The sequence below is a fragment of the Montipora foliosa genome, chromosome 4 (assembly GCF_036669935.1).
Source record: "Montipora foliosa isolate CH-2021 chromosome 4, ASM3666993v2, whole genome shotgun sequence".
NCBI lineage: Eukaryota > Metazoa > Cnidaria > Anthozoa > Scleractinia > Acroporidae > Montipora > Montipora foliosa.
In genome coordinates, this window is record NC_090872.1 from 39,505,466 (window position 1) to 39,518,312 (window position 12,847).

Consider the following 12,847-nt stretch of genomic DNA (forward strand, 5'->3'; position numbering starts at 1 on the left):
TTTTGTTTTTTGTTTATATGGACAAAATCAGGAAAGGAAGTGATCTACGGAAAGAGAAATGGGGGTCACCGAGTATTCAAGAGAGTAAAATCGCTGCGAAGTTCTCAAAGCGACTGTCTATTCGCACTGTCACGTCATTGCGTGACATTTCTGAGAAGACCTAGGTCCACAGCTATCCCATGATGCAACACGCTTTCAAGTTCCATTCTTGTGGAAAATGTTTACACCTTCAGCATCGTGTTTACCTTCGTGGTCTGCGATGCATGACGTCATGACGTATGCGTAACATGCGCGAAAAATGCGCAGTAGCAATGGGCGCGAACGTCGTTAAGGATGGTGCATACTAATTTAAAGGTATTTTTGCCCCGATTTACGATTATGCAGGAAAGGTAGATCTTCTTGACAAGTGTCAATGAAATCCAACAAGAAAATTGGGGGTAACCAGGCATTTTTCAAAGATAATTTATGAACAATATTTGTAAAATTCGAATCAACAAGTTTTTTGAAACGGATTTCACTATAAAAGTTAACGTTAAAAAACAACGACGTTCCGACCGTTCGACGGCCATTTTCAAGTTGAACAGTAAAAATTTTGAATGCGCTAAAATATATGTAACCGATTACAAAAATGCTAATACTGATATAAGATACTGACCAAAACTCTAAAATATTTACATAGAAACTATACACACACACAGAAGAATAAAAAATTGCCGCATGAAGAAACGCTAAGTAAATAACTTCGTGCGTATCGAGTCACTCTGTTTGTTCAGATTTGGTTTAAGTTTGCGAATAAAAAACATTTCAAAAATCAAGCAGTCAAGTTCACTCTGACATTTCTTTAAAATCTCAAAGTTGTTTCCAATGGAATCCGGATCCCCTCCATGCTCGTCCTTTAGGTGGTAGCCATTGTTGATCGCTTATGTTCCTCCACACGTTGATGTAGGTGTCGACTCGTGAAGCCGACATAGTCTGTATCACACAGACCACACTTGTAAGAATAAACAACGTTTTGTTGGTTTACAATTGGTGGTTTGTGTTCCTTCGGCTTGAAATTTTCTTTGATCTTTCTGCTTACATAAAAAGGCTGGACGACGGCATTAATCTTTCGACTAAGATCGCTGAGTTGGTGTCTTACCGCATTTCCCGATTTCTGGTCTTTGAACGGTAGCACAATTCTGATGGGGGCATCTTGTTCATCGGATACTTGCTGTTTAGAACACATATTCTCAGTAAGTCTCACTTCGATAAAATTTCTGATGGTGTTCTCTATGAGGGTTTCAGGATAATGCAGGCGAGCAAAAGCCATTTTGAGACGTTCGCATTCTTGATGGAAAACCTGCCAATTCGATGGGAGTTTGAAAGCACGGTTTAACATTGTCTTCAGTAGAGAATGTTTATACTTGACGTCAACATGGCTTTGATAATGTAATAAAAGCCCAGTATCGGTTGGTTTCACGTAGACCTTCGTCTCTAGTCGTGGACCATTTCTGATGATCACCATGCCAAGAAAGGGAAGCTTGCTGTTGTCTTCGAGTTCCATTGTAAAGCTGAGTGAGGGGTGTATTCCATTCAGTGTTAACAAGAATTCAGAGGCAGATGAAACATCGGGCATTTTTCTGAGAGTGTCGTCGACATATCGCTTATGGAAAGCAGGCATCTTGTTTTGGTTTTCAGTTTTTCTTCAATATGGCACATAAACGCATTTGCCATTAGTGGTCCGAGGGGAGAGCCCATGGCAACCCCATCCACCTGCTCATACAAGTTTCCTTCGAATTGGAAAAGCTGGTTTTTCGTAGCAATCTCTAACAGCTCTATAAGGTTAGTTTTTGTGATGTTAAGGTCGTATTCTTTGTTGAACCAATCGTCTTTGAAAGCTTTCTCCGCTAGGATTTTGATCTTTTCATCCACAGGTACGTTTGTGAAAAGAGAGGAAACATCATATGACACTAAAATGTCCTGTTTATCGATTTTCATCCCCTGAAGGTCATCAGCAAACGAGAAGATGTCATTAATGGTTTGGTCGTTGACGGACAAAGGTTTTAGCTTTTCGTCAAGCCACTTAGCAAGCTTGTTATTGTAGGTTCCTGTTGCTGACAGGATTGGACGGACCGCTAGTTTCGTATTGTGCGTCTTTGGTGTGCCAGTCTGGAACCCTTTTGTATCAGTGAGTCAGCTATGGGTTGCGGAAGAATTTTCTTCACGATAGAGGACAATTCCTTCTCCTTTTTAAGTAGCGGGTGATAATGCTTCGGAGGTCTTCCCTCTGCCTTTGGTCTTTCGAGGCTGGTGCGTATGAATTTAGTTTCATCGCTAATAGATGATTCCTTCAGTAGGCTGACATACTCTGTTTTGTCTAAGATCACAACTCCCGAACCCTTATCCGGTCGTGTAATTACAATGACACTAACACTCTTAACATTGATTTTGGTGGTGTCGGGCCCTTCCTCTTCATGTAGTTAAGGGCAATAGAACGTAGCGTTGCAGCTGCTAATTCCTTGTTCTCCTCGCTTAGTTTTGGTTCTAGTTTCCAATATGCTTTCTCAAAGGTTGCTTGTATCTCCATTGGTGAAACTGGCTGTGGGAGAGCGAAGTCCAGACCTGTAAAAAGCTCTAAAATACAAAGCAGCGTATAGTGTTCTTCCTCAATTTGAAGCTCAATTATCTCTAACGAATGCATGGTTACCCCCAATTGTCTTTTTGGATACCAAGAGTAATTACCAAGATCTACTTTCTCTGCATAGTTTTAAACCGCGCTAAAATATCCCTGCATTGTTTAAAAGTAAGTTTTCAAACGTTTTCGCTAGTCTTTTTTGTTTAACTATGCTGACGCAATTACATAGTACTAATGTCTTTCAAACGATTTTTAAGGCTTTTCGTAACATTAACTAAATTTTGGCATTGGTTACCATGGTAACGCTGAAAAGTAGCTTTTTGGACAAAGCAATCGATATAAACTACAGCAATAAAGATGGATTGCTCTCAAACTCTGTACAATGATAGTTTTAGATAATATAACTAGATACTAGCTAGATTCAGCTGTTATAGCTACTTATGTAATCGCTATGATATGACATCACCTTTTTGGCGGCCAACTTGGATCCACGATCTTGGATTTTCAAACATGACATTGTTCTACCCTAAAGTGCTTCAACAGATCTAAAACTGCCAAAAAGCTTGCTCTCAAAATCAAAAAAAAAAAAAAAAGACTACAGCTGCCAACTACCTCACATTTTGCAGTAGACATTTCACTGACAAATTGAAATAATAATTTCCTGTGAACTCCAGCTCTTTGAATGTGTGGGGTCGACATCTATGCAAAACATTATAATTCGACTCACAATGATCATTTGTTATCTACGTATTTCGGCTATACTGTTGTCAAGTTAAATACACACGCATCTTCACACGCATCTTCATCTATCGTGTTGACAGCTAAGAGAAATGTAAAGTAAAGATATTCGGACTTGACATTTTAGTCCTCGTCAGTGTCATCATCTTCAGCATCCACATCCACCACGACAGCTTCTTCTCGCCTGTTTTCGCACTAGGGGAGTCCATTCGAAAGGCACACGCAGCTACAGTCCGGGAGCTTACAAGATCTGATGAATGAACAAGGGAGTAGCTCTAAAACGGCTGTAGGCGCTGGCTGGCCACTCATCCAATCAATCCCTAGCTTGTTCTCATCTTGTGTCCAGCCATGTCTTAGGGGTCTTGGAATTTCTGGGCGTTTTTCAAGACTTCGTCTCCAGATTGCTGTTTGATAGTTTGCTGGGCATGCATGCTTATACAGGCAATCAGCACAAGGTGGCAGATGGTCAGACCCAATGTTGCCTCTCCTTGAACAGAATATTCTGTATCTTAGCTCATTGACACTGTTTGTTCCTGGGCGAGAACTGTACACCTGACAAGTAAAATCCTGCAACTTCTGAAATAAATGATCGGAGAGTACCCATTCCACTCCCAAGAGGTCAAACATTTCCTGAAACGATTTGTGATTTTTGACTATTGGAAGTGCTCCCATCTTTCCCCGCCCAGCAAAAGCACTCACTGTATCGCAATGAGTATAAGCGTGCATACCAAGGAGACTGCCGCACAGATTTTGACCTATGGCTTGCACTATATTTGCGATGCTGATGTATCGAACTCTTGTCTATGTTCCGCACTTGACAAATATTGACTATGTAATTAAGTGCTGAAATGACACACAGAATATAAAGACATGTATCTTCTGAGGCCACAATCAGTGTTCTGTGACCGGATCTCGATGCATGGGAGAGATGACGTAGAATCCTTGTATCAGCTTCTTCTTTTGTTGAGTTAAGGTCTTCAACAGTAAAGAAATCCTCTCATGAGATCTGGTGGCACTCTTCTTCACAAGTTACAAAGAGGACCTTATCTGTCAACCTTCTCTGATACTTGTCGTGTTTCCATTCTTTGGACGGCGAGTACTGTTAAGGCTCTCATATTCTGTGGATTTAAAAGGAACTTTGTTTACTGCTGCACTTTGTGGTCGGCTTGAATATTTCTAAATTCCATATTCAGCCCCTAGTTGTTGTCTTTCTGAGCTCTTAATAGATAACATCAATTCTCTTGGAGGATGCGTCCTTGTCTAGAACCATTCCAAACAAGGAGTCAGCAACATCTGAGAACATCTTGTGGTCACCTTTCAGCTTTTTCACTAGAACCATAACATCTGTGACGCACGCAGATGGATGTAGAATTTCTTCTGGAGTAGGTACATTATTTTGCAGCTCCTTTGCCAGTGCTGCCTTGCTGGTCATCCGCCATGACCTATCTACTGAGGATAGCGCCCAAGGAAGAGCTCTCATTGGATGACAAAGGACATCTTTCATATGAAGCTGTCTGTTTTCTGCTATTGTAACCATCTGGTCAAATAGAGCTCTGTCAGCGTTTAGCATGATCTCCTTCGCTGTTTTGCTCTTCAGCTGCCCTTTCTTGTTAAGTTCAGAGAATGTCTGTAGTCTTGATTACTTCAAAGAATCGTGGAATTTGACGTCAGGCGGATTTTCTTCCAGGCGCTGCACATGGAATTCTTGGTATGCCTTTTCACCTACAGTTTTCGCGTTCAGCTGGTCTTCTTCAATCTTTTTTGGGGCAACCTTTCCGGTTGCTTGCAAAAAATAATACGATATTCAGCAACTATATAATACTTGCTAACTCTCCCTGCTTTAAGACTGAAGCCTTTAGTCCCCCTTGCCGTCTGCGTGTCATTATTGACCGTCTCTTCACATGTCTGATCAACCGGAACGCTACCAAAGGGGTTGTGGTCACCAATCTGGACCGAGAATCCTCCGGTTTTCACATATTCATAGGCGTCTGGATGTGTCTCTTCGAGGTGGGTTATCTCAGACAAGTATTCGAATTCAGGTACATAACGGGCATAATTTATGTTATAATATGCAGAGCACCATGGTATCATTTGTTCAATGGCACACAAATGTAGCTCTCAATCCCCTTTCTTGATGCTTTCACCATATTCAGACGAATTTTCACGAGATCAATGTATGACATCCAGAAACTGGACAGGTTCCATTACTATTCCGAAGATAATCCAGGTACTTTTTAGACAGAATAATCAACTCTGTGAAACGTGGACTATCCAAGACCCTCTGTTGTTCCTTCTGGCAAAGGTTGCCTTACAATGGTTTAAATCCGGAAAAGGCATCGTGGATAAACTGTTTCTTCGCGGGAAACGTTTCTCCTACTCACGTCTGAAATCCTTTGCAGATGAGTCTTTGGAGTGCTTAATACATCAACTTATGAAACCTGACAGCGTGGTTATACTTACTTCCCTCCAGAACTCCTGTCACAGAACCTTCAGCTATTACTCCTGATTCAATGCCAATTTCCCTTAAACCAGTGTCTTGAAATCACTTCCCAATAATTGATAGAAGTGTACATACTGTATGGAAGACGCCCATTTGAAGGACAATATCTGAAAAGTGGTCTGGATCTTTCCATACTATATCTACTGGCTTCGTATACAGAGCTTGATCAAATACTTCTGATTAATACCTAATATTAGTTCAGATTATTAATACCTCCTCCCATGAAGGTCGCCTTCCATCGTCATGGAAAAGAGCTGATGTTGTACCAGTTCCTAAGCAAAGACCGGTTGAGGACATAAATAACACCTCAGGCCCATATCCTTGACTCCGATCATCTCAAAAATTGCTGAAGAACACCTCGTTAATGCCTATGTGAAGCCTGCCGTCCTCAAAGAGATTGAACCACAGCAATTTGGTACCATACCGCGATCAAGATAACACAAGCCCTAATTAGTATGATCCACTCCTGGTCAGAACCTATAGATGCCACGGTTCAGCTACACGAGTCATGCTTTTTGATTTCCGCAAATCTTTCGACCTGATAAACCACCATGTACTTCTTTACAAGATGATGTCATACAACATCCTAAGACGCGCCATGGCTTGGATTACTGATTTTTTGACTGTCAGGAAACATAGTTTAAAGATCAACGATGATGTGTTTTTTCCCAATGGGGTGACGTCACGGCCGGTTTTCCCCAAGGGACCAAGGTCGCCAAATGGCTTTTCCTCATTATAATCAAACGACCTGTCAGTGTCTAACTCAGTTCTTTGGAAGTACGTGAACGACACAACACTGTCAGAATCGGTAAACAAGAACGGTAACAGTACCTTACAACTGAAAATGGATGAACTTATTGAGAAGACAAAAGCCGAAGGATTCCAACTAAACGAAACTAAGTGTAAAGAAGTTAGGATAACATTCTGCAGAGCAGATTTTCCAGCTGACCCTATTATCATCAATGGAAAGGCTATTGACGTCGTCTAGTCTGCCAAACTACTTGGTCTTACTGCGTCCAATGATTTAAAGTGGAACTTACATGTGGAGAGCATATGCAAAAAGATAGCAACTCATCTATATTTTCTTCGACAACTCAAGCGTGCCAAATTACCATGTAAGGAATCACTACTTTTCTACTTAACGTGTATCCGCCCAGTCGCCGACTACGCTAGTCCTGTTTTCCACCATGCTCTTCCACAGTATATGTCGAACGACTTGGAAAATTTACAAAAGCGAGCAATGAGAATAATACAACCTAATTCCTCCTACAGTGAGATATTGAAAGAACTGGATGTCCCTGGTATGGAAGATATTCTTGATTTTCGTGAAAACATATCTTGAACATTAGACTATTCGTAATCTATGGAGAGTTTTTGTCTCATACAGAACTAATTTGTCTATTACAGTAGGATTAAATCTTTAAAACCGAGCAAAAAAAGAGAAAGAGGTTTCCCAATCATACTGAGATACTAAATACTTTTGTATATGTTTACAGAGGACCTTTTTTGCGGGTAAATACTGCTTTCAAAGAAATTATTCTAAAGATAATGATTTTTTTTCATAAACTCATGAGGTATAACTCAGGAACCGATACGGATTGGTGGCTTTCGATCCTTCCTGTATCCTCTACGTTCTTACTTACGTTACAAAAACGAAAACCCTAAGCCTCTTAATCTAAACTGCTTTAAAAATTGGAAGTCCAGTTTTCGCCTCTCTTTCTCCGGGGATGTCACTGATTTCAACAGTTCTGCACGTGTAGACTCTCCCGTAAGAGCTGTTCATAAGCTCTGCCTACCGGAACAATAGGTTTCTTGTAAAACGTTGCAAAGGTTGGAGCGTCAGAACACCTGGCATTGTCCATGATCGTAGACAAAGGAACTTTGCACATGGCACCTGCAGATGTTGATGCAGCTCTAGTGCTATCAGCTTTAAAAACTGAAGTATCTATTCCAAAGTTAGCAAGGACTGTTTTCAACCATCGTGTTATTGTGTCGGTGGAAACAGGGTTGTGTGGCTTTGAAAGCTCACATGAAAGCTGATTCTCTCCCTTCCTAAGTGCAGATGTCCTCTTTACATATGGTGACAAATAAACAACGGGGGGCACAAACTAGTGTCGGACGAATAATTGTAAGCTGCAAATCAACTGTCAAAACCGTGCAGTCCACGGACAATAAATGCAGGGTCTGACACCTCTGTCCTGAAAATAATGCTAGGAGCATCTTGACATGGATGAAGGCTTGACAAATACATCAGGAAATTTTTTACATCCCAGATGTTCTACTATCTAGAACCAGATGTTCTGGTATCTAGGCAGGATAGGTTTCAGCTCAAACACACACTTAACAAAACGACACACCGTAGGATGGGCAGCACATGAAATATCACTTGGAAGTATAACAATGGAAGAGATGGCACTCGTTGCAGAATTAATGGCACTGCAACCGATTCCAGAATCATAAAGCTCTGCTACTGATGATCTTGATTCCCTCCACTACAGAGGGACAAATGAGATGAACATCCCGTGAACTACAGTAGCATCTCTCTTTCGTAAGGTACAAGACATATTGCTTTCTAGTGCCTGACCTCCAAGATGTCGGCGAAAGACCTCTGCTGCTGAGGTATCTCCGAATAAATGACACAGAATCAGAACCAGCTTCCTGTGAGGCGAGTGCATTTCCTGTGGATTGCTGGGTAACAAAAAGGAGTCGCTGTCCCTCAGTTATCTCCAGTGTTAAGGACACTACACAATAGTTTCATTTTGATTAGTTTTATCCGGTTTATGGTTACATGTTGATCTTAGTTACACTGTTTACTTGATTTTTATTGGTTTGCAATCAGATTCTTCAGCGTTCCCACGCACGTATATATGCTAAGATAGCCTCCCCTGAAAGTAGTTTTTGACGTGATTTCGCGTGACCTAAAGATTTTTGTACCTTCCGGCAACGATTTTTAACCTTTGGCTCAAGCGGGACCGATATGTGAGTACCCTTTGTAATTTGGTTTAGGTTAAGTTCTTTAGGTTAAGAGTGTACGTAAATATATCTTTATTTGTACTGTTCGTACTATTTTGATTGATTTATGATCGCTAAGAGGAGTCGATGGGCCTTCGCCACAGGAGTGAACTCCCACTATCTAGGTTAGAGAGCACTAAGTTAATTGTAATTCAGCTATTCAGTTCATTTTTCTATGTATCGAGCATGTATCTCTAGTAGGATTTCGCGTGGTTTTGAGTAAATTTTAGTTCGTTTTGTTTGCTTTAATTTATCATCCTTACTTCTCAGGTGAATTTAGGCATGGTCCCAGATCTATTTTATGACAATAAGTGAGGGGGTGGTCTAACTATTGATCCATTTTATACAACACGAAATAACTTTGGCACATCGTTAGCAGCGATAAGATGTGAAACCTTAACTGTTATACAGTATGATATATTATCACGTGACATGTCAAAGTTATTTTTAGCACAGAAATCTTCTCAGCTAAACGGCAACACTTTTTATCATTTTCTGGTGGCTGGATTTACCTTTAAGATGTTAACACCGTTGGGCACATCATTTCTGCAGTTGGAAATCTCAAGATAATTTTAAATAAATTTCCGAAAAAGGAAATTACTTTCCATAGGGGACTGGGCACTAGTACAAAATGCCGTATATTTCCAAAACTCAAGACATATCAAGACAGTTCGTTTTCTTTTACCATTTTGACTAATATAATAGTAGCGAAGTGAAATCAATTTTGGCATAAACTATTGCCGTTTTTTATTTTGAGTTTTGTGGCCTTAACAAGTCATGTGACCTCATTTGCATACGTCATCCACATTATTATAAAAACTTTTGTCACGTTATTAATTAGTCTGCAAAAGTCTTAGGTTGTTGTTACTAAACCGTCAGAAGTTAGACAGCCCCCTTAAAATCTTGTGCAATAATTTGGAGCCAGGTTGGGGCCCATTCCTTAATTTATTTGATTTGTTTTGCATTACATTATTGACTCAAAATCACTTAGTTTTTTTCGCGTAATGTAATCCACGGCACGGTGGGACATATAAGGTCTAATTTGACAATTAATCCGAGAAGCAAGCAAATCAATATTTGGTGTTACCCCCAGCTTATTACAGGCATTCGAAAGAAGAGTTTTCTTTAAACACCATTCAGTAGATCGCCTAAACGTGCGCGATTCTCTGACTGCATCAACATTCTCACCCCCAGGTACACGGGCCACAGTGAACCCGATATTGTTTTCAATAAACCAATCCCAGATGTCCTTAGTAAGCTTATTGGCTGGTGCCAATCTGCTAAATGGTAGACTGAGTAGTTGTATTGTCCACCATGACCTTAACATTTTTGCCTCGAGTCAAAGAACTAAATGATGTCAAGGCAAAGAACACAGCCAGTATTTCAAATAAAAATAATATGCTCCTGCAACTCAGTGACTGTCCACAGTCCCCCGTAGAGGAGTCACCAATTATAGCACCCCATCCCTGTTTAGAGGCATCAGACGTTAGGCTAATGTCTACTTCTCCTCGTTTAATTGGGTTGTATGCGATCTCAATTGAGTCAATCCACCACTGAAGCTTGACTTAAGAACCGCAGTTTTGTTCCACTCTAGATAGCAAAAATGAAGTGGGCCATAGGCCCATGGGACTCTGGCTACATCCCGTATACTAAGGCGTTTGCAATGCAGCAGATCCACAGCTGCCTGCTTAGGGTTAAAAGCCTTTTCATTGGTCAGGGAAACCGACATAGAGTCAGAGATAAAGCCCAGAAACACCAGCTTATGGGATGGGATGACGGTAGACTTGCCTGGATGAACCGGTAGACTTGTCCGTATCAATAATATATTTTGCACAATCATCCCAGACTGGACCCATTAACCACAAGTCATCTATGTAACCTGACGACATATGACCAAGCTCTCGCAGGGTGGCAACAACTGGTTTCATCAATTTTGTAACTTTTATTGGGCAAAAAGCCAACTCATTGGGAAAACAACTAAACTTGAACAACTTGATGCACATCAGGAATGGGGACTGAATATTACGCATCCTTTCAATCAATGGATGCCATGTGGCAATTTGGGGTCATTAGCCTAGTTGCTGTCCACCTGAGTGTATATTCTACATGGTGGTTGAGGTTTTTCAGATTAAAGATCATTCGGTGAGATCCATCTTTCTTATTTGCCACAAAATCGGCGAAATGTATTCCCCACGTTCATGTTGAGTAGGCACAATGACACCTCTGGCAAACAACTTTTAAATTTCAGCTTCCATTACCAGCGAGTCACTAATATTAAAACGTTTTGCTCTTACAACTCCCACTATACATGAGTAGTGAAGAAACCTCAATATACTGGCCCTTAACACAATTTAGAACCTCTGAGTCAGAAGTTATGTACCTCCATTTAGCATAAAAATCTGGCAGTTGGGCACCCTTGAAGCTTTTCACCTTCTTCTCAAAGTAGTTTTTAAAATAGACTCAAGCAATATAAAGTTATTTACCTCCAAATTATCAAGCGATAGCGTGACAGCAGAACTCACTGCTTTTTGCCTTGCTTCAGTTGTCGACTGTGAATGGTTTTTGAGGAAGCTTTGATATTCACTGGCGGCCTTTCGCTAAAAAAGGCTTGCTACGTCGATCCGTTTTCGGGTAACTTGTAAAGTGTGTCCCCTGCTGCTTCTCTGACGACGTCTGACTGCATTAGATCTCACTCTATTGGATGCTCTGATGTTATTTAACTGAGTCTGCAGGTCATTCCCGAATTGTTACAGAGTTGTTACAGGAACGTGCGAAGAACACAACCGTGCATAATCCTTGTTTAACTGTGGTTTAATTGACTCCCTAGGGCGATGAGACAAGTCGATATGTGCATGCCCAACCAGGGCAAGTGCATCTGTGAGGTCCTGTTGTTTCACTGCATAATATTAATGGCTACATTTATCTCCAATGTCACTATTAACACGCGGTATTGTGAGAGTCTTACAGTTCACCGGACGCAAATATTTCGAAGACTTGTCCTTTAGTGTCCGACGAGTCAGACAGCGTCTTAGACCAAAGGTTATTTAAAAAATCCGCTAAATGCTTAGCTGGGCCATATTCGTCCTCATTTACAAAAATCGTGTGCGATTTCTGACAACAAAGGGTCACTGCTGTCTTTGCTTTGCTCCAACGTGCACAGGATTTGTCCGTCGAATTGTCATCGACTGCTTTCGAGCCACAAAGGGCCTGTAACTCCACGTCGAGTCATTGCCATCTTGGCCGGTCTGAAACATCCGGTGTGAATACGGTGTAACCCTCACCCCCCCCCCCCCCCCCCCGTCCCCCCATCCCCGGAACAAAACTGTATTAAGGAATCATGGGAAGAATAAAGACACGAGGTTGTTGTTGTCCGCCATTTTAGGACGTGTGTGTGTTTTCAGTGCGAGCCCGAATCCATGCTTCCGTCCGCTCAGTGTGCAACATTTGGGGACCTGTCCGCGACCTGTGAAAGAAAATAAGACAACGCTTTAAGCAATCGATTAGGACGAGAGCAGGGAGACAAGGAAACAAGTTTTTGAAATAGCTGAAATCGTGACACGCTTGCGAAGCAATCAACACACGCGATGGAGATCGAAGACATACAAATGGCGATCCAGAGTCATCTCTGCAAGCTAAAGGTTGAGGACCTGGGAGTAATTGCTAAGACTTAAGGCTGCTGTGACAGTGACATTAAAGATAAAACCAGGAAAGGACTTGTCAGATTGATGGAGGAACAAACATCTCGAAGCCAAATTAAAGGGCAGCGTGGAGCCGGACACCGAGTTATTGGAAGATTTCAGGACTGGAATAATGATTTAAGAGATGAGTTGGAAACCCATCAGTACCCCAACTTCAAGTAAACAGGGGATTTGGTAACGAAAGAAAGTCCTTGAAAACACCGGTCGTGGTGTTAGGTGACCTGACAGAAAGTCAACGCCAGTTGGCATGACCATGCTAGAGGAGGAGACTGAGTCATCCTCCCA

The 12,847-nt window shown here is 41.4% G+C and overlaps 1 protein-coding gene across 1 annotated transcript; it reads right to left on the reverse strand.

The window, feature by feature from the left end:
* Positions 1-895: 895 nt before the first annotated feature.
* Positions 896-1,660, reverse strand: LOC138001325 (uncharacterized). Its single transcript, XM_068847976.1, has one exon. The coding sequence runs from the start codon at positions 1,658-1,660 to the stop codon at positions 896-898; it is 765 nt and encodes a 254-aa protein (XP_068704077.1).
* Positions 1,661-12,847: the final 11,187 nt, after the last annotated feature.